The sequence below is a fragment of the Triticum dicoccoides genome, chromosome 3B (genome assembly GCF_002162155.2).
Source record: "Triticum dicoccoides isolate Atlit2015 ecotype Zavitan chromosome 3B, WEW_v2.0, whole genome shotgun sequence".
Lineage (NCBI taxonomy): Eukaryota > Viridiplantae > Streptophyta > Magnoliopsida > Poales > Poaceae > Triticum > Triticum dicoccoides.
In genome coordinates, this window is record NC_041385.1 from 863,141,164 (window position 1) to 863,163,763 (window position 22,600).

Sequence of the window (22,600 nt, forward strand, 5' to 3'; positions counted from 1 at the left end):
CCTGGGCAGGTGCTGCAGCAGTGATCCCGAGGCAGATTTGCTGCCTCCCAAATCTGGACACATCAAATATTGCCCATTTGAACTGATTTCTTGATCATTTTGGCTGATTTCTTCACCATTTTTGCTCATGCTTTCTTCGGCTGCATCAACACAGAGCTCATGCACATGGTTATGAGGATTAGTCAATGATGAATCAACACAATTATTATTCCCCCTTTGATCAAAATTGGTGAGATGAGAGGGCAGGAGCAGAATTTCTTGATGAAGTAAGGCGCCGACATTGGGGTGGAGATCAGCAAAGGGAAACTTTGTTTCATCAAAGACTACATCACGGGAAATGTAGACACGGCCAGTAGAGACATCTAGGCATTTGACACCTTTGTGCATGGCACTGTAGCCAATGAAGACACACTGCTTAGATCGAAACATTAGTTTGCGTTTGTTATATGGTCTAAGGTTGGGCCAACAAGCGCAGCCAATCACACGAAGGGAAGTGTAGTCTGGTTTGGTATGGAGAAGTTTTTCTGTGGGTGTTTCATTATTGATGACACGGCTTGGAAGCATATTGATGATGTGAACGGCAGTGAGGAACGCCTCATCCCAAAACTTTAGTGGCATGGAGGCGCCAGCAAGAAGTGCTAAGCCAACTTCTACAATGTGACGGTGTTTGCATTCTGCCGACCCATTTTGCTGATGAGCGTGTGGGCAAGACACATGATGAGAGATACCAAGTTCTTGAAAGAACGAGTTGAGCTTCTCGTACTCACCGCCCCGATCAGATTGGAGGGCAAGTATTTTGCTGTCAAACTTACGTTCAACGAGTGCTTGAAAGTTACGAAAAACTTGGAACATGTCGGAACGTTTCTTGAGGAGATAAATCAACGAATATTTGCTATAATCATCTATGAAGCTCACATAATATGTGTGTCTACCGACAGAGGATGGGGCAGGCCCCCACACATCAGAATAAATAAGCTGCAATGGTTTGGTTGAAACACTAGTGGAAATTGGATATGGTAACTGATGGCTTTTTGCTCTTTGGCACGAATCACAAATAGTTTCAACATCACGCTCTCCAACAAACGGGAGTTTATTTTTCCTAAGAACTCGTTCAACTAAAGAAAAAGCTGCATGTCCTAAACGATCATGCCACCGTGTAGAGGATAGCTTGGTGGCACTAAAGGCTTGTTTATTGAATCTTCTTCGAAGCTCCGGAATCAAGGGGTATAGCCCGCGAACACATCTACCTCGATACAGTACCTTCCTCATTACCTGATCCTTGATCAAAAAGAAGAAGGGGTGAAACTCGAGGAAGACGTGATTATCAATAGCAATGCGGTGAACGGAGAGAAGATTTTTAGATGCACTAGGGACATGCAAAAATTTTCGAAGATGAATTGGACGATGAGGGGTTTTAATAATTGAGTGACCAACATGACGGATCTTCATACCTTCTCCACTCGCGGTGTGGATGTGATCTTGGCCGCGGTACTTCTCCCGCATGGTCACCTTCTCGAGTTCGCCGGTGATGTGGTTCGTGGCACCACTGTCCATGTACTAGTTGGTGTCCACGACATACGATCCATCGGCCGCAGCAGCTACCTTCTCGTCCTGAGAGGAGTCATCATCATCGTCAAACCTGTACCAGCAATCCTTGGCCGAGTGGCCAGGTTTATCATAGATTTGACACCAGACGACATCGGGGCGCGATCTATTGTTGGAGTTGTTGCGGCTTGCCCTGGTTGTTGTTGGAGGAGGGTCGGCCACCGCCGCCATTGTTGCCACGGGAGTTGCTGTTGCTGTTGTTGGGGACGCTGTTGTGCCTGCCCCCGCCGCGCCCTCAGGACGGGAGCCGCCACCACGGCCGCGCATGGCCGCGTTAGCGAAGGACTTGAAGCCGCCGCCGGAGTGGGCCCCTTGATAGAGGGCAACCCGCTGATCAAAGTTGCTGATCATAGCTAACAGATCGTCAAGCGAGACGGGCGTGGTGTGGGCATCGAGCGTGGAGACGAGTGGCTGGTACTCCATGTTGAGGGCGGCGATGATGTAGGAGACGAGTTCACCGTCCCCGAGCGGCTTGCCAGCCGCCGCGAGCTCATCTGAGAGTGAGTGCATGTGCCCGAAGAAGCTGGCGACGGGCTGCGTCCCCTTCTGCGCATTGGCGAGGGCGACACGGATGTTGTTGACGCCTGACAGGGACTGGGACGAGAACATGTTCGCCAGTGCTGTCCAGAGATCTTGCGCATGATCGATCGTGGTGACCTGCACAAGTACCTCCTTGGAGAGATTATTCAGAAGGTAGCCAAGTACCTGCTGCTCTTCGCGCATCCAGATCGGATGAAGGGAGTTCAGGGAAGTCTCCTCCTTCCCTTCTTTGTCCTTGGTGACGACGAGTCGGGCCGGCTCCGGCATGGAGCCGTCGACATACCCGTAGAAGCCAGCACCACGAAGCTGCGGCGTGACTTGAGTCCGCCAGAGGATGTAGTTGGTGCGTGTCAGCTTCTCGGTGACCTGACCAGAGAGGTTGGTCGGTGCGGCGCTGGAGGAGGCGGCCATGGTGGAGGCGGAGGTGGTGGATGGGGATAGGAGATGCGATGTGGAAGAGTTAGGCTGATACCATGTAAAACTCTTTAGGTTAATGTCGTGTCTTCGTCTGACCGACGGCTGCGTGTTTATATGCTGGGGCGCAACTCCCAGATCGCGTACATGGTTGAGATTACAACTTGGGATACAAGGGATAAGAGGATAGAAATAGAGTTGTTACAAAGATAAACATGCTAACAACCTGGACTATCCTAGCCGGATCCCCTTGGAGTCTACGTTACCAACCTGTCACGATCGGGCACACAATGCGTTGCTTAACATAGACCTCAACCAAGGCCACTGGTTGGTTGGTACTCCATTGCTACACTGTTGTAATTAATCCTCTGTAGTTAGTTGCAAAACAGACATTCGCTCTGCTTTATAAATAAAGCAACCACAACTAAATCGCATCTTCAACGGCGACCCATAAATTTCCTCTCGCATTCGTCCATGGACAGGTCCCACGTATGCGAGAGGCGGTCATCCAACGCTACCCGTATACATTTCAACCACTCTTTGAAACAACCGAACGAAATACATGCAAACACGGTGGATCTTATACAAACCAGACGATTATTTTACATTTTGCACATATTTTAATTAAAAAGGTAAAAAAGGTATGCATGTACAGTTGCATGAAGCTCCATTCCCATGGCACAGATACACTATACTAGTCTATGGCCGGCCGCGGCGGATCCTTTTGTCGTCCCCATGTCCGGCAGCCCGCTCATTGGACTGCCAGGATCACCAGAGGTATATTCGTCCCCCGATCTTCCCTATGTTCGGCTGTGCCACTCATCGAAGTGGCGAAGAAGGTGCTTCAGCTAGAGGGGGTGCCTACTTCGCTTCCGTGAAACCGAGATGAGGGTCGATGATGGTCCGTGCTGAAGAATCGAGCAAGTCACTACCCGTTCAAGCCGGTGACGCGCCAGCGGTGGCCTTCCTGGGGCCCAAACGGTGGTGGCCTCTCGTGTTCTATTTTCCCTTAATGATGGTCGCGGCGGCGGGCGCGGACACGCTGACCACCGACTCATCGATCTCTGCATCTTTCTCCATCTACCGGCCGGTGCTGGCAACGCTTATGATGGTTGGCACATCGTCTGGCCCCGTTCATGGCAGCCACGATGCCCGTTCCACCGTTCTCACCTACGTGCCTGCGTGGAGCAACTCGCACTTGTCCGTGAGCTGGCTTGGAGCGGCGAGTTATTAAACCACGCGCTGGCTTGGAGTGCCAACTTGCACAACGATCTAGGCGAGGGAGGTATTGTAGCGAGCTGGCTCGCTCATATCCGGCGGGCCACCTAGCCGGATTTTATGCCGGTGAATTGTGCTTCCTGCTCGCCGGATGCCAAAGAAAGGGTGGAGAAAATGGTGGAAGGAGGAGTAGCCTAGTGGTGCGATTCTTGCCTGGCGTCCGGCCTCTTTTAAATAGCCGGGTGATGAAAGGAGCTTGCCCGGCGTTGTGGTTAATGTCGACACGCTCGTGAACGGACGTGTGGGCGAAGTAGGTTTCTCGGCACACACATGGGTTTAATGCAGACGCTTGAATGCAGCGAGGAGGTGTGTTCAGCCGGACATGCAGCGCGCAGCACCCTCGACCGGTGCGCCACTTCAATGGTGGAGCCAGTGAGAGGTTGTGTCCGCTCGCGCTCGCTTCAATGTGGAGCGGCCACTCTACATCGGCATGAATGCGGGCTTTTGGCGCTGGGCGGGAACGCGCGCGGGCGAGGGCGGAGGGGTTTGGGTGGGCCAGGGTGATGGGAAGGGGGCGTTGGTGCCGTCTGGATGCCCGGAAAGCCCCCCCCCCCCTCCGATGTGCGAAAGAAAGTGTGTTCATACCGTCCTGCAGACCGATGCAAGACCGTGTTGGATGGCACAACGCGTCCGGACCGCGTGGTCCGAAAGGTTCTGGGCGGTTTAAGGGTCTGGATTGGACATGCCCTACACCAATAGCAAATTAAGGCGTGACCTATGGTGTCACAACTGTAGTTTGATTTTAAAAGAGTCAACTTGAGTGATTAGATAAACATGGTACTACGCACAATAGCACCGTTAGATGTGATGTTGAAACCAAGGCGAGATGCAGATCCAAGGACAAGCCGTCCTTGAACAAGAAAAGAAATCCCAGCCAGAGTACTAGGTATTAGTTTATCTGGAAGTAAGATGCTTCTTAGAAGGAGAATATGATATATATTTTTGGCCGTGTAGAATCTCCAGCGATGATTCTATTGCTTTTCCTTCTAATCTGCATAATGTTACCCAGCGCTGTAAGTAGAAAGATAAGTTGAGCTTACAATGACTGTGTGCAACAGCGTTACAATTGCATTTTCACAGAAATTTGTGCATTACTAATTAATGTTTCTTCGTCGGCCGTGCTCGGGTAAACCTCTCGCTGACATGGAGAAGAGAGGACATTGGGCTCTGGCTTGCCTAGTGCCTCGGCTCCTCCGTCGGACCCGTGGCGTACATTTCAGCCAGTCTTCCCCAACGCCGATGCAGACACATCAGAGCTGCCTCTGGCTCACCGGATACAAATAAGATGGGAGAAGAAGAACCAATTTTACTTAAAAAGTTCGATCATGAGAAAATGAAAAGTGGTCAAGTCAGATGGTACACGGATCTAGCTAGTCTAGATAGCATTGCTCTGGTACACATGATTGATGGTGTACCTGTCATGCTAGATACATGGATGTCTGCAAAAGGTTACAAGAATGTCTCTGTTTTCGATTGTGCGATCATCCTTCCATTCAATCAAAGCTTAGCTTTTGTGGCTGCTACTTTTTGTGTGATCATCCTTCCATTCATCTTGTTATCCACGCAGACGCAGTGGTCTTGTTAGTTGATCCACATGACTGTTACATTCTTATCGATCTCGTTCATATGAACTATTACATTCTGCCGACGTACGTGTAAGCCATGTCATGTGTACAAGCATATATATTAATATACCGCTTTGAACTAAAACAATAATGAAAATATGGTGCTGACCTCAACCCATTACCACTGATTGGTTGGTTAATACTCCATTGTTATGCTTGCCCAGTAGTAAAACATTTCCACCCTTGTAAACTACAGTACTCCTCAGCAACGAAAGAGGGAGCCCTTGAAATCAGCTTCAACTGAATTGCTTTCTTTCTAGAAGATAAGAGAGCAACACATGATTAATCTAGTTTAGCAAGACGTCATTCACCAAGGTTTGCCTATTTTACATAGAAACTACATATTTGGCATGCATAGCTGTTTTTTCCCATATGCACTTTTCGTGATACGACCTCATATATGATGGTTTTGCTCATTGCATTCCCATAAACTAACACCCACCCACCCCCCCACCCCCACCCCGCGCGGCCCACCACCTCTTTGCGGTTTGCCCTCACCTACTCAGGTGTGACATCGATGAGGGTCTCTGATACACCACTCCACCGCATGGTACCTTCTCCCATCTTCTTATCACCACCGAATAGCTTGATGTCGCCACCTTGCTCTTGTTTTTTTGCGTAGGTGTTGGCTTAACAAGCATATACCACTCTCCTACACCTCATATTCGTATTGGGGTTCCAGCTGGCGTTGTGCATCACCATCGTTGTTGCCAGTGCAACGTACGTTTCAATACATCTTTGCCAACACCACTGCACACATGTCAGCTATCTTTGTGAGCACTACCATAGACGTGTTGGCACCGCCTTTGGTTCGCTGGCCATGGATGAAGACTCAATTTTCCTTCAGAAGTTTGTACATGATTTTTTTTAAATAACCGAGTGACAGTTAACATGGCCACTTAAATAAACATCATACTCACAGTTCAACCTTAATTAAATGTTGCACAATTATTTCTTTGAACCTGAGTATTAAGGCATCTACGTACAAAACTAGACAGCCATCGAACAAAAAAAATAGAAAAAATAAATCATAGAAGTGTTCTCTATTTCAATGCCAGATGCTTACATGTGCTAAATACAGACTAGAAACAAAATTCAGCCAAGTGCTTCGTGTCAGTTCCCTCGGTGCATTATTTCATCTCAATGGCACACCCCACTCGACAGTTGATGGCGCAACTACCGATCGAGATGCCTTTAGTCTCCTTCAAAATTGTTAGTTAATGGTATTGAGTGATAAAAAGGATATCAATTATGCCTCATTACCTATAAACTAAATAGTGGTATACATAGCTGATTTTCCCCATATACACTTTTCATGATACAACCTCATATATGATGCTCGAAATTGCTCATTGCATTCCCACAAGACTATCCTCCTTCCCCCTCTTCCCCTCTCCTGGCCCACCACCCCTCTGCCGCTTTGCCCTCACCTACTCTGGTGTGACATCGACGAGGGTCTCTAACACACCACTGCACCGCATGCTATCTCGCTCCCTCTTCTTATCACCACCGAATAGCCTGATGCTGCCACCTTGTTTTTCTTTTTCGCTCATGTGTCAGCTTAACAAGTATACACCACCAGAGTTTGATGACACTCTCCTACACCTCATATTCACATTGGGGCTCCACCTGGCGTCGTGCTTTGCCTTCATTGTCGCCAACGCAACGTACATTCCAGCGAATCTTTGCCAGTACTACCGTGTACATGTCAGTCATCTTTGTTAGGACTACCAAGGATGTGCCGGCACCGCCTTTGGCAGACGAAGAATCAATTTTTCTTAGAATGTTTGAACATGAGAATTTTTGAAAAATAATCAAGTGCATGTTAACCCAACCATATAAATAAACATTGTACACACAATTCCACCATTAGTTAAATAAATGTAGCAATGCAATAATTTCTCTCACCCTGAGTGAACGTAAGAATACTCTGTTTCAGGGAGATGTGTGTGTTGTTCCCAAGTCCTTGAGATGGCCAGCATCCATGGTGCGCAATAAGTCAATTCCCAAGTAAGAAAGCAAATGAACTAGTTCAGCCATGAATGGTACCAAGGCAATCTAGCTAGCATTGCACTGCCGAAAAAGGTTGACAACCTAGCAGCCATTTTTGTCGTAATAGAAATATTTTGTCCTAATAGCAATATTTGTGCAATCTTCCATCGTCCATCCATCCATCCATTCATGTGCGAACTTGGGGATCTTAATTATCATCCATCCATCCAAGCTTTTGTCCTAATAGCAATATTTATGCAATCTTTCATCGTCCTGTACACGTTGTGGTCTTGCCCGTCAATTTGCAGTGCTACTACATTCTTATCAATCTTTTAAGCCAAAATAGCACTCCCTCCATAACAAACAAAAAACTTAAGATGTTTTTTATACCCTAGGCAAACAAAACATCTTACATTTTGGTACAGAAATTTTAATGAACATGGGAATTAAGTCTTGCATTCCAGGGAGGGGACACAAAACAGGCAGCAACTCGAGCACTATTTCAAGAGAGAAAAGGTGTCCAAACTCAATAAGTTAACTCGGCCAACCAAGACACAGAAGGAAAAAAGAAGAAGACTATGTTATATGCCTCTTGACTTCCAAATAAAATATGGCTTTATGCATGCATGCTAAACCTCCTCTGCTTGACTGTCATCCATTTCACCTAACGTATCTATCCTTTTTTGATATGATTAATTGGCCATCTTTTCACTGTTACGTTCCATTGGAAAAAAAGGAGCTAGCAGCAACTTATCATGTGCCATTTGTCCATGACAGAGATGTGTCCTACTCCTAGTGATCAAGAGTTGACCACAACCCATTGCCATTGGTTGGTTGATTGAATAATACTCCTTTACTATGTAGTGCCTAATCATCCTAGTATAAGTAGTTAGTTAGTTGTACCGCTCGATCAAACATTTTTGCCATTCTAAATCACTGGAGTGCTAGCAACAAAAGCAGCCCTTGAAACCAGCTTTACCCGAATTCTCATTGTGATGAGAAAGATGGCCAATGGTCACTCAAAGCCTAAATGCTGACCGACATGGACAGGAAGAAGAGTAGAAAAATACTAAAACATAACCAGCTCAAAACCAACCACATGGCTACTTGGATAGGTTCAATATTTGCCTCTTAATTTCCACTAAGACATGACTTATGCATGCTAAACCTCCTGAGCTTAAAAACCATTCATCTCACATGATCGATGTGTTCGTCATTTTAACCATTTTCTACCGTCCAGTCAAACATTTTCACCATTCTAAACTACCGAAGTAGTAACAAAAGAGGAGCCCTTGAAATTATCTTCACCCGAATTTGGCTGATCTTTTTTCTACTATAGAGGTATGGGTATCTTTTTTGTAAACAATCCAAACATAGTACGAAATACCGTTAAATGTGATGTGATGTTGAAACCAAGGCTGAGATAAAATTGTAGTACATATGTTTTTAAAAAGACCAGCTTGGGTATCTAATAGACATATGTGAGTATCTTTTATGTAAACTATCGCTGTTAAATGTGATGTGATGTTGAAACCAAGGCTGAGATACAATTGTAGTGCGTAATTTTTTAGAAAAAGACCGGCTTGGGTATCTAACAGACAGATGTGAGTATCTTTTATGTAAACTATCCAAATGCATTTCAGTTGTTAAATGTGATGTGATGTTGAAACCAAGGCTGAGATACAACAGATCAGGGTAGGCCATCCTTTGTTGTTTCTATTTATTTTCAAAAATATTAAAAAATTGACGTCCGAAAGGAAATGAAGTAGTTCAATCATGATTGGTACACGGGCTAGCTTAGCTAGATGCTTCACCCGATCGAACTCTCAGTGTAACTTCACCCGATCGAACTCTCAGTGTAACGAGAAAGATGGACAATGGTCACTCGAGCCTACATGCTGACCGACGTAGACATGAAGAAAAGTAAAAAAAAAAGTACTGTATATGACCAGCTTAAAACCAACAACTTGGCTACTTGGCTAGTTTATATAATTTGCCTCTTAATTTTCGCTAAGACATGACTTATGCATGCTAAACTTCCTGAGCTTAATTGGCATTCACCTCGCATGAACGCTGTGTCTGTCGTTTTGACCGGATATATTAACCGGCCTCCTTTTTAGCATGTGGACAAAGGCGCAAAATTTTCATGCAAAGAGAGTAAGGTGGAATTAATAGAGAGTCAACTTATCATGTGCTATTCGTTCATGGCTGAGAGATGTGTGAGTCCTAGTCATCAACACAAGAGTTGACTTGACCCCATTTGCCATTGGTTGGTTGATACTATACTCCTTTGCCATGCTATAGGTAATTGATTAATCGAATCCTAGTGAGTAGTGAGTTACCATCAATTCGAACATTTTCACCCTTGTAAATTCACTGGGGAAAATTTTAACATGATCCTTCTAACCTCCTTTCTTTACATGTGACGTAAAAAGGTAAGAGTTAATCAAGACAATAATTAATGAGATCAACGGATCAGATCTATTTTACACTCTTACCTCTCATGTGAAAAGACGAGGTAAAGACGGAGCATGTTAAAACCGCTTAGCAACAAAAGAGGGAGCTCTTGAAATTAGCTTCAACCGAATTGCTTTCTACCTAAAAGAAGAATCTAGGGAGCAACGCACTGTAAATAAATGTCGATGGAACAAGATGTTGCTCACCAAGTTTTACAATTGATTAATGGTAACTCGAGCGATTATTTTTCTACACTGTATAAATATTTTAACTAACTCGACTTATATGCAGAGGAAAAGATAAGCTGACAACGACTACGCAATAGCTAATTATGGCATGAAAAATTATAGTGCTCCCACCATTTCATATTAATTATTGCTGCTTGAGTACAACTTTGTACTAAAATTATATTAAAGCAGCGACAATTAACATGGATCGGAGGAAGTATATATTAAAAAAATGAGCTTGGGTATCTAACAAACAGATGGGGGATTTTTCTTAGAACAAGACAAAAGAAACATAGTACATGTATTTCGGCTGTTAAATTTGAAGTTGAAACCAAGGGGAGATGCAGATCCAAAGGACAGGCCAGGCCACCCTTTTACAGTAAATTAAAACAATAACTATCTATGTAATTATTTTATCAAAGGAGAATATATAATGTATATAAATAATTTAGCCGTGCAGAGAAAAAACAAAATGGGAAATGGAAACCAAAATGTGGACTCTTGTATGGACAAAGAAGAAGAGTGAAAAGGTAAAGCATGACTAGGTTCTATATATGCCTCTTAATTTCGACCTAAAACATGACTTATATGCATGTTAACCCTCCTGATCTTAGCTGGCATTCAGCTCGCATGATCGATGTGTCTGTCGTTTTGATCGGGTATATTAACGGGCTACCTTTTTAGCATGTGGATGGATGTGCAAATTTACATGGAAGAAAAAGAGAAGGTAGAATTAACAGAGAGGCAACTTATCATGCTCGATTCGTTCATGACAGAGATATGTGTGAGTCCTAGTCATCAACACAAGATGAGTTGACTTGAACCCATCCCCCATTGGTTGGCTGATACTCCTACTTTACTCTCGTGCCATGCTATGGGTACTTGACTAATCGAATCCCAGTAATAAATAGTTGTACTGGCCAGTCAAACATTTTCACCATTGTAAACTGCTGGAGTACTGGTAGGTAGCAACAAAAGAGGAAGCTCTTGAAACCAGCTTCACCTGGATTGCTCTCTTTCTAGAAGAAACTAGGGGGCAACACACCATAAATAAATAAATAAATAAATCTAGATGAGACAAGACGTTACACACCAAGCTTCACAGTTAATTAATGGTAACTCGGGCGATAATTTTCTATCCAGAGGAAGAAAATAAGCTGACAGTGACTACACAAAAGCTAATTAAGGCGTGACAAAAATATGTAGTACTTCCTCCTCGGATCCATATTAATTGTTGCTAATTTAGTACATCAAAGACAAGTAGTAATATGGATAGAAGAAAGTACCTTTTTTGGAGTGTATTTTTTTTTAAAAAAAAGAAAAGAAACATGTAGGCGTATTTGGCCGTTAAGTTTGATGTTGAAACCAAGGCGACATACAAACAGATCCAAAGGACAGACAGGCCAGGCCGTCCTTTGACAATAAATTAAGAGAGAGCTATGTATCTAACTAATTTATTTATCTGACAACAGATGGATGGAAGTAAGATGCTTCTTAGAAGGAAGGAGAATATGTACTTATACTCTGTATACAAACAATAATTTTGCAGTGCATGGATTTATTTATTTTTTGGAAAATGAGCAAGTGCAGCCGGGAGGGGAGAGGGGGACAGAGACCAAACAAAGGCACCATCCTGTGTCAGACTCACTCCCTATTTCTTTCCTGTGGGCAGCGGCAGAGGCTCCAGCTAAAAAAACAGCTTTCGTTCTCCCCTTTTCTATCCACAAACTCACTGCAGAACAGAGGAAGATAGATTCCAAATCTAAACTTGAAGGAGAAGAGAAGAAGCAGAGGGGAAAGGTCGTCCGTCACATGGGCTACCTTTTCTTCTTCTTCTCCCCCAAATCTCAGGCTGACCCGCTGTGAAGATTCCTCCTCAGAGCATCTCTAGCAGATCCCGTAAATCCGCGAAGTGCGTTTTTCCGGCCGTTTTATGGGATAAGCCAAAAAACCGGACCGAGTAGGTCCACTAAAAAGGGCCCGGCCCGTAAAACTCTTACAGGCGGCCCGTAAACCGTCCTCGATTCCTACATATATGCGGGCACTGGGGCATTTTAGGGTTCCCGGCCCGCAATCCCCTCACCCACCTCCGCCACAAAATTCATCCTCCGGCGACAAATCCCTCAAACTCCGGAGACGTTTTGCGATGCATTTGACCACCGGATCTTGCTAGAGATGGTGTCCACGGGTTCCGGGCGTGGCGGCGGCGGGGGGTTCGGCAGCCGCGGTGGGTTTGGGTGCCACGGTGGGTTCGGCGGCCGCAAGCGGAGCAACGACAACGAGGCCGGAAGCTCCTCCCTCCGCCCTCCGGTGTTGGAAAGGCGCAGGAAGCAGGCACATCGCCGAGGCTTACAGCCCCGCAGCGTCGGAGCGCCGTGGGCGACTTTCCGTCCATCCAGCGCCTCCGGGCGGGCGAGTGTGCATGGTGGGAGGCGAAGGAGGCCGCTGCCACCACCGGAGATGCGGCTGCGGCCGCGCGAGCGCCGACACTTCGAGAGGAGTACCAACTCGCCGTGAACCTCTCCGGCACACTGAGCTACCACACCCTTCATGGCAATGAGCCTCCGCCCCGCGAGGATGACTCCGACTCCGACATATCGAACGATAACAAAGATATAAATTATGCTTATTTAGATAAGAACTATATATTTGGCATACCTAGTTGTTTTCCCCCAAGACACACTTTTTCCCATGATACAACCTCTGAAATTGCCCTACCCCATTTCCATTAGCCAACCCTCCTCCGCTTTTCTCCATGTCCCAACTGACCGTTGCTCTGCCGTCACCTACCTTGGTGTGACATCGACGAGAGTCTCCGACAAACACCACTCTCACGCATGCTACCTACTCCCCCTTCTTATCATTATCGAATAGCTGGATGTCGCCACCTTGCTCTCCTTTTCCACCTCGGTGGCCTAACAAGCACATACCGCCGCAAATTCACACGACTCTCCGACACCTCATATTCGCATTGGGCTCCAGCTGGCATTGTGCCTCATTTGCATTGTTGCCAGCACAACATGTGTTTCGGCCCATCTTTGACAACAATACCACATACATGTCATCCATCTTTGTCAACACTACCATGGATGTGGTAGCACCGCCTTTGGCTCATCGGACACAAATAAGATGGTAGCAATAGTACAGAAACCATGAGAGTAATTGTGCAACCGTCGATCGGTGCCTTTAGTCTTCTTTTAACACTTCACTGATATCAAGCTATTAAAAAGATATCAATTATGCTTATTTAGATAAGAACTATATATTTGGTATACCAAGCTGTTTTCCCAAGATACAATTTTTTTCGTGAGACAACCTCATATATGACGGTCGAAATTGCCCCACCCCATTTCTATGAGCTGACCCTCCTCCCTTTCTCTCTCTCTGTCCTGTCCCACCGCTGCTATGCCATCACCAACCTTGGCGTGACATCACGAGAGTCTCCGACAAACCACTACTCCCCCCTTCTTATCATCATCAAATTGGTCGATGCTGCCACCTTGCCCTTATTTTTTTGCCTCGGTGCCGGCCTAACAATCACCTACCATCGCAAATTAAGGCCGCTCTTCTACACCTCATATTTGCATTGGGGCTTCATCTGCGCCGTGTCTCGCTTGCATTGTCGCCAACACAACGTATGCTTCAGCCCATCTTTGCCATCACTACCACATACATGTCATCCATCTTTGTCAGCACTATCTTAGATGTATCGGCACCACCTTTGGCTCGTCGGACACAAATAAGATGGCAGACGCGAAGAATCAATTGTGCTTAAAAAGTTTGAACATGAGTTTTTCTTTCGAAAATCAACCGAATGCAAGCTAAGACCACCAGTTAAATAAACATTGTACACAATTCCAATGTTAATTTAAATGTCAATGATTCACCCTAAGTGAATGTAAGAAGACTCTGTTTCAGGTGTGTTGTTGGCAAGTAAATAAGTAGCTGAGATGGCCGGCAAAATCCATGGTATGCAATAAGTCATTTACTAACTAGGAGAAGAGAAGAACTAGTAGAGTTATTCAGTCGTCAATGGTACTAGGGTAGGCTATCTACCATTGCCATGCTAGAAATGGAAGGTGGGTCATTGTTGATAGATGCTTGAGAAGTTTGACGAGAATGTTTCTTCTTCTGAATTGTGGCAACTTTGGGGATCTTATTATCATCCATCCATCAAGGCTTTTGTTTTTGTCCTAAAAACAATCTCTAGGCATCGTGCCATAGTGTTGTTATTGATTTGTGCACTAGTACTGTACTACACTCTTATTGATATGATTGAGAAATGAACTATTGATCTTAGAATTAAAGGAGAGGCAACTTATCATGCTGGATTCGTTCATGACGGAGAGATGTGTGAGTCCTAGTCATGAACAAAAGATCAAAAGTTGAGTTGAACCCATTTGCCATTGGTTGGTTGACACTAGTTTACTCTTTTGCCATGCTATGGGTAATTACTTGATTAATGGAATCCTAGTAAGTAGTGAGTCAAACATTTTCACCCTTGTAAATTGGTGGAGTACTAGTGTTGGGTTTCGTAGTAATTTCAAAAATTTTCCTACACGCACACAGGATCATGTGATGCATAGCAACGAGAGGAGAGTGTTGTCTACGTACCCAACGCAGACCGACTGCGGAAGCAATGACACGACGTAGAGGAAGTAGTCGTACGTCTTCACGATCCAACCGATCAAGCACCGAAACTACGGCACCTCCGAGTTCGAGCACACGTTCAGCTCGATGACGATCCCCGGACTCCGATCCAGCAAAGTGTCGGGGAAGAGTTTCGTCAGCACGACGGCGTGGTGACGATCTTGATGAACTACAGCAGCAGGGCTTCGCCTAAACTCCGCTACAGTATTATCGAGGAATATGGTGGCAGGGGGCACCGCACACGGCTAAGGAATCGATCACGTGGATCAACTTGTGTCAACTTGTGTGTTTAGAGGTGCCCCTGCCTCCGTATATAAAGGAGGAGAGGAGGGGAGGCTGGCCGGCCCAAGAGGGAGGCGCAGGAGAGTCCTACTCCCTCTGGGAGTAGGATTCCTCCCCCCAATCCTAGTCCAACTAGGATTCCTCGGAGGGGAAGGGAGAGAGGGGGGCCGGCCACCTTCTCCTAGTCCTAATAGGACTAGGGGAGGGGAAAGAGGCGCAGCCACCTTGGGCTGCCCCTTTCTCCTTTCCACTAAGGCCCATGATGGCCCATATGGCTCCCGGGGGGTTCCGGTAACCTCCCGGTAACCCGGTAAAATCCCGATTTCACCCGGAACACTTCCGATGTCCAAACATAGGCTTCCAATATATCAATCTTTACGTCTCGACCATTTCGAGACTCCTCGTCATGTCCGTGATCACATCCGGGACTCCGAACAACCTTCGGTACATCAAAATGCATAAACTCATAATATAACTGTCATCGTAACCTTAAGCGTGCGGACCCTACGGGTTCGAGAACAATGTAGACATGACCGAGACATGTCTCTGGTCAATAACCAATAGCGGGACCTGGATGCCCATATTGGCTCCTACATATTCTATGAAGATCTTTATCGGTCAGACCGCATAACAACATATGTTGTTCCCTTTGTCATCGGTATGTTACTTGCCCGAGATTCGATCGTCGGTATCCAATACCTAGTTCAATCTCGTTAACGGCAAGTCTCTTTACTCGTTCCGTAATACATCATCTCACAACTAACATATTAGTTGTAATGCTTGCAAGGCTTATGTGATGTGTATTACCGAGAGGGCCCAGAGATACCTCTCCGACAATCGGAGTGACAAATCCTAATCTCGAAATACGCCAACCCAACATCGACCATTGGAGACACCTGTAGTACTCCTTTATAATCACCCATTTACGTTGTGACGTTTGGTAGTACCCAAAGTGTTCCTCCGGTAAACGGGAGTTGCATAATCTCATAGTCGTAGGAACATGTATAAGTCATGAAGAAAGCAATAGCAACATACTAAACGATCCGGTGCTAAGCTAATGGAATGGGTCATGTCAATCAGATCATTCTACTAATGATGTGACCTCGTTAATCAAATAACAACTCATTGTTCATGGTTAGGAAACATAACCATCTTTGATTAACGAGCTAGTCAAGTAGAGGCATACTAGTGACACTCTGTTTGTCTATGTATTCACACATGTATTATGTTTCCGGAAAATACAATTCTAGCATGAATAATAAACATTTATCATGATTATAAGGAAATAAATAATAACTTTATTATTGCCTCTAGGGCATATTTCCTTCAACTAGTAGGTATAGCAACAAAAGAGGGAGCTGTTTGAAATCGGCTTCACCAAGAAAAAATGCTTTGTTTCTAGAAGAAGCTAGGGAGCAAGACACCATAACTAACTAAACAAACAAAGCGAGTAGAGACAAGACGTTACTCACCAAGTTTCACAATTAATTAATAGTAAATGGAGCGATTATTTTTGTATGCAAAGGAAAATATAATTAAGCTGCTGACGGCGACTAGGCAATATATAGGTAAGTAAGGCGTGACAAATATAGTACGTACTAAATCAGCAACAAGTAATATAGATAGATAGATAGATAGGAGGGAGTAGATATATTTTTGCTTTTGAAAATTAGCTTGGGTATCTAACACTCCATAACATACGAATGGGAGCATTTTTTGAAAGAAAAGAAAAAGAAAGGAAAGGAACATGTAGGTGTTGGAACCAAGGGGAGACAGAAACAGAAAGAGATCCAAAGGACAATAAACCAAGAGAAGATGGATCTAGTTATTTTATTTATGTGACAATACAGCAGATGGATGGGAAGTACGTGCTACTAAGATGATTCTTAGAAGGAAAGAATGAAGGAGAATATATACTTATACTCTGTATATATAAGTGCATAGATTTCTTTCTTTCTTTCTTTCTTTCTGAAAAATGATGAAGAAGTGCAGTGCAGCAGAGAAGAGAGGAGGAGGGGGGGAGGGGGACAGAGACCAAACAAAGGCACCATCCCCTGTTCTTTCTTTCCTGTGGGCAGGGCAGCTAAAAATCCCAACTTTCTTTCTTTCTTTCTTTCTCCCTTACTACTACTTTTTCTATCCACAAACTCACTGCAGAACAGAGCAGAGACACCCAAGGAGAGATTCCAAATCTAAACTCCAAGGAGAAGAGAAGAGAAGAGAAGAGAAGAAGCAGTGGAGAAAGGTCGTCCCTCCCTCCGCCCCTCACATCACATGGCCTCCTCCTCCCTTTTCTTCTTCTTCTCCCCCAAATCCCCTCTCCCACCGCGAAGCATCCTTCTCCTCTTCCTCAGCCCCCTTCTTCCTCCTCTCCCCCGCAGCACCCTTGCTTGAACACCAACAAGAACAAGGCCAACAAGACCAAGCAGCGGCGGCGGCGTCCCGATCCGACGCGGTTTCTTTGATCCCTTGCTGCCCGGCCGGCCCATCGATTCGCCGGTTTCCGAGCTTCCCATTCGCGGTCTCCTCCCCTCTGCTCTGTTTAATTTCTTCCCCTCCGCCCCGATCCAATCCCTAGCTCTAGCTCTGCCTGCTTGCTCGATTCACCTCCGCCAGCTACCGTCCGTCCAAGACGATTTCTCCCCGCTTTCCATGCGCCGGAGCCGCCTGCTTCCTCGCCGGCCGCCCAGTATTATTATCCCCGTGGTGGAGGATTCCCACAGCCTCCTAGCCTAGCTAGTAGCTACCCCCGACCCGACCCTGCCCTCACCAACACCCCACCCAAGCTCGGATTTTTATTCTTCTATTCCCCTTTCCCCTCCCTCCCTCCCTCAAGAGTCCAGAGTAGGTTGCTTCTCGCCCGGGTCAACCCACACCTCTCCCTCCCCTCCCCTACCCGCCGGATCTCGCCGCCCCCCGGGTAAAGCAGAGCAGAGCAGATCATGGTGGGGCAGACCATGATGCGCATCGTGCGGCCCTGCTTCAAGCCCTCGCTGCCCGACGCCGCGCAGGTCGTCGCCGCCGGGGGCGGCGGAACCAGGGAGGGCCTGCTCTGGTACAGGGACGCCGGCAGGCACGCCTGCGGCGACTTCTCCATGGCCGTCGTGCAGGCCAACCAGCTGCTCGAGGACGCCAGCCAGCTCGAGGCCGGGCCCCTCCTCGCCGCTGACGCGCCCTGCGCCACCTTCGTCGGCGTCTACGACGGCCACGGCGGGCCCGAGACCGCCCGCTTCGTCGCCGACAACCTCTTCCACCACCTCAATAGTAAGTACTAGTATATGCATCCCCATGCTTAATAAGGGGATTCACAGAAAGATCTTGTGGATCGTTAGGTAGTACTAGTAATTACATGATGAAATATGATGGGCCTTAGCTTGGAATGTCATGCTACCTCATCAAATGTGATGGACTCTAGTTTCGATGAATATGACTGCTAATTAGTGTTAGTTTGTTGCTCACAGCTGAGTGATAATTGCTTCTATGCAGAGTTTGCGACGGAACAACAGACCGTGTCGGCCGACGTGATACGCAGATCCTACGCTGCCACCGAGGAGGGGTTTCTGAACCTTGTGAGGAAGCAGTGGCTCATCAAGCCGCAGATCGCCTCGGTCGGTACGTGCTGTCTGGTTGGCATTATCAACGAAGGGGTCCTTTACATAGCAAACACCGGTGATTCTCGTGCGGTCCTCGGGAGAGTCGAGCGGGGTGTCAAAGATGTTAAGGCCGTTCAGCTCTCGTCCGAGCATAATGCGAGCTTTCAGGAGGTAAGGGATGAGCTAAGACAGATGCACCCGGACGACCCCCGGATCGTGGTACTGAAGCACAATGTTTGGCGCGTTAAAGGCATTATTCAGGTATTTCATTTTGCTGGCTTCTGTTTAATGGATGATGTCTATAAATATCCATGTAAAATTTGGGCCAGAAATTTATTTAGTAAGGGTTTCTATTTGTTCCCCCATTTCATGAGTTAATGCTGCCAAGAGCAAGCCATTTGTACAAAGTCCCAAGATCAATGCCATTTAACATTTCTTGTATAATTAATTACTCATGCTCTGGCTTTTCTCTGCTTTGTGTTCAGGTTTCCAGAACGATTGGTGACGCCTACCTAAAAAGTTCGGAGTTTAACCGCGAGCCTCTTCTGGCCCGGTTCCGCATTCCAGGACCCTTCCATAAACCAATTCTTTGTCCAGAACCATCCATAGAAGAACACAGACTGTGCGCAGAAGATCAGTTCGTTATATTTGCCTCTGATGGACTATGGGAGCACTTGAGCAATCAGGAAGCTGTGGATATAGTTCACTGTTCACCTCGGAATGTAAGATGATTTGCCATACTTTCTCTTATATTACTCTCTTGCAATGTACTGAAATATGCTTCCCGTTTTAGGCTCACCTTATACTGTTATGTACTCTCCGTCCTAAAATAAGTGTCTTAACCTTAGTACAACTTTATACTAAAGTTAGTACAAAGTTGAGACACTTATTTTGGGACGGAGGAAGTAACTAAAAATAGGTTAGACTGAATGTTATATCAAAACATGTACTCCCTCTGTGAACAAATATAAGACATTTTAGATCACTACTTTAGTGATCTAAATATGAGAGAGCAACTTTGACTTATATCAAAGCCGATTTTTTTCTGGTTTGTAGCGAGTGTCATAGTTGTGATGGTTTGAACATATGGCTACATATTGAGTATCTTCTCATTATGACCCACAGAATTTTGTTCTACAAAATTGCCTGAATGGCTTAACCAGGGCAAGGGGCTGACTTGGCTGCACTCACTCCTTTAATCCTTTAGATGAAATCTGTGAAATCGGCTCACAATGTGGTCTGAAAAGCTACAAAAATTATGATTTAATCTACAGTATTGACACAAGGCATATATACTATACCATATCCAAATTTGTTTTACACTCTAGAACACCAAAAAAGGCAATTTTCGTCAAGAATAAAAGCTAATTCAAATTCGGCTGTTCAACTTCTACCACTACAGCTAATTCCGTCTCTCTTATTCTTTCCAATCTGAATCGATTTTCTTTAAGGGAGGTTCCGAGAGATGCCAGATATGTCGTCCTCAATGCTGTAGAATTTTTCATAGCTATATGGACTTTGATTCGGTAGGATTTGACCAGTTCCACCATGGAACGACTTTGACTCTGCTTTGAGAACCACCCTTCATTACTTAACCAAAATTTTGGAAAAGTGAACTTGCATTTTATAAGGACCAAACTGTGATCCCTTTTTGTCAAGTCGTTCCATGCTCTGAAACTTCAGCTGTCAACTACGGGTTGCTAAATACTACGAAAATCTTTGCAGGGCATTGCGAGACGACTAGTAAAAGCAGCTCTGCGGGAGGCGGCAAAGAAGAGAGAAATGAGATACTCAGACTTGAAGAAGATCGACCGCGGGGTCAGGAGGCACTTCCACGATGATATTACTGTTGTGGTATTATTCCTGGACCCCGCGCTTATCAGCAGGAGGCTCTACGGTGGGCCGTTGCTCTCGCTAAGGGGCGGTGGCAGCACGCCAACGTTTGCACAGAAATGCTGACCATCCCATCACTGATGCGTTCTGGAAATATGCTCCTATATATCGTTCATATCTTGGGCTGGTGCTCTCCAGGCGACATGCAGACACTGCGACGAGCGGTGCGTGGAGGAGCCGTATTGTTTTGACTTCTAATATGTACAGATAGAGAGAGAAAGAGGCGTTGTTGGATTGCCGCGTCATCGGTGTGATGACATGAGCACCCTCTGTTGGCTCGCTCGCTCGGAGAAACCTAAGCTGGCAGCTGCAATGCGTAATTTGCAGGTATCAGCTGGCGTTTCTCTTTTCGCGGGGTGGATGGACCTCAACTTGAGCAGTACTTTAAGAAACATGGGATTAAGACATTGCTGGATGCTGTTGTTACATCTCATGGCCTCTCCTTCATTTTGCAGCTGTCCCCATTGTATAACTGTTTAAGCTTTAAGCTCTGTGAAGTGTGGATGTTGGGGCGGAGTTGGATTAGCATTAGTAAAATGTGGACTTTGTAAAGAGTGTATGTCCATTTTGCCAAGACAAGGACTAAAAGAAAAATTCTACTTTTAACTTGTTGAATCATCAGTATTTATTTCCAGTCTGTCGAAATAGAAATCCACATACATGGTTATACACATTAGAAAGGATCATCATGTCACCCAAGTACAGTGTTTGTTTTGAACTTGCATTGTGTGCATTGCAGTCCAAATGAGTGATGTTTTGTATTCGTTTTAAACTTGCATTGCATGCGTTGCGTTGGATTTGCAGTCCAAATGAGTGATGATTTGTATTTGTTTTAAACTTGCATTGGATTTGCAGCCCAAATGAGTGATGATGTCACTCACTTTGGGATCATCTAATCTTTTTTATGAGTTTTTGCCGTTGCACCCAAGTGCAGTTTCTTGGCTCCGGGCCGTTAGTTGATTGGATTCCTGGTATGAGAATCAAGGAATTTCGAGGTGCGTTAATATCAACGGAAGAAACAATAGTGAATTGACGTGATGATGAGTCCATTCCATGTTCCCTCTGTGTATTTCTGTCAGTTAAAGACAAGCAAGTTACAAGTAATTATTGCGCTGTTAACATAAATCGTATAATAACCAGTACTAGATTTTGTTTAGCCCCTGCCTTTGCTGCTGAAATTGTACTTGAAACTTCAAATTGAAAATTGAATTAAATTGAATTGGAGTATTAAATCACTGTTTTTTAGTCCGCATTTCTTAATATATGCTAATCTTGCAAGCAGTATGACATGAGGCAGTGTACTCCAAGTTACTATAAGAACTGGAGTAAAAGATGACTGCATCTCACAGAATATGAAAAATGGGGAATCTTGGCTAAATTTGGCAATGACACGGAATATAAGAAGTACTACTGCATATCACCCAATGATAGGTCTAATTTATGTTACTCAATGAAAGTAGAAGAAAAATGCACTGGACATGCACTGTATCAGGTAATTGTCCATGGTTCAACGCAAGCAATTTCTGAAATATACAAACATTATTATGAAAAGGAAGTTTTTTGAAAAATAAAAAAGGGAAAAGAAAACCCTAGAAGAAAAGACGTAGAAAGCAGCACGAAAGAGAAGAAAACTGACTTGAACCGGTCAAGAATCTTCCCAAAAATGGTAAGAACCTTCTAGAGGGTTCCCAAAACCGGGATATGTAGAATGTACAAATCTAATCTATATGTTCACTGGAATAATGGTTCGCGTGTTGCAACGGGATATAAATATTTTAGCATGATTAGCCCATGACTTACCTGTCCATATTCATGTGATTGCGTAAATAACCGTTTGCCAAATAATATCTTACCCGTGATTTATCTTTGTGCCCATATTACGGCGATTTGCGTAAATAAGTGTTTTAAAATAAGATCCTACCCATGATATATCTACCATGATATTTTATTTGATAAGCATTTACCAGTTTATACCAAAGAAAACATAATTTTATTTGCTTAGTTAATAAAAGATGATGTAGTTAAGGCGATTTGCAAATAAAAT

The 22,600-nt window shown here is 45.1% G+C and overlaps 1 protein-coding gene across 1 annotated transcript; it reads left to right on the forward strand.

The window, feature by feature from the left end:
* Window positions 1–17,185: 17,185 nt before the first annotated feature.
* LOC119279032 (probable protein phosphatase 2C 38) lies at window positions 17,186–21,190 on the forward strand. The gene is made up of 4 exons (XM_037560456.1): window positions 17,186–18,334; window positions 18,557–18,924; window positions 19,149–19,385; window positions 20,389–21,190. The coding sequence occupies exons 1-4, from the start codon at window positions 18,013–18,015 to the stop codon at window positions 20,620–20,622; spliced, it is 1,161 nt and encodes a 386-aa protein (XP_037416353.1). The 5' UTR covers window positions 17,186–18,012; the 3' UTR covers window positions 20,623–21,190.
* Window positions 21,191–22,600: the final 1,410 nt, after the last annotated feature.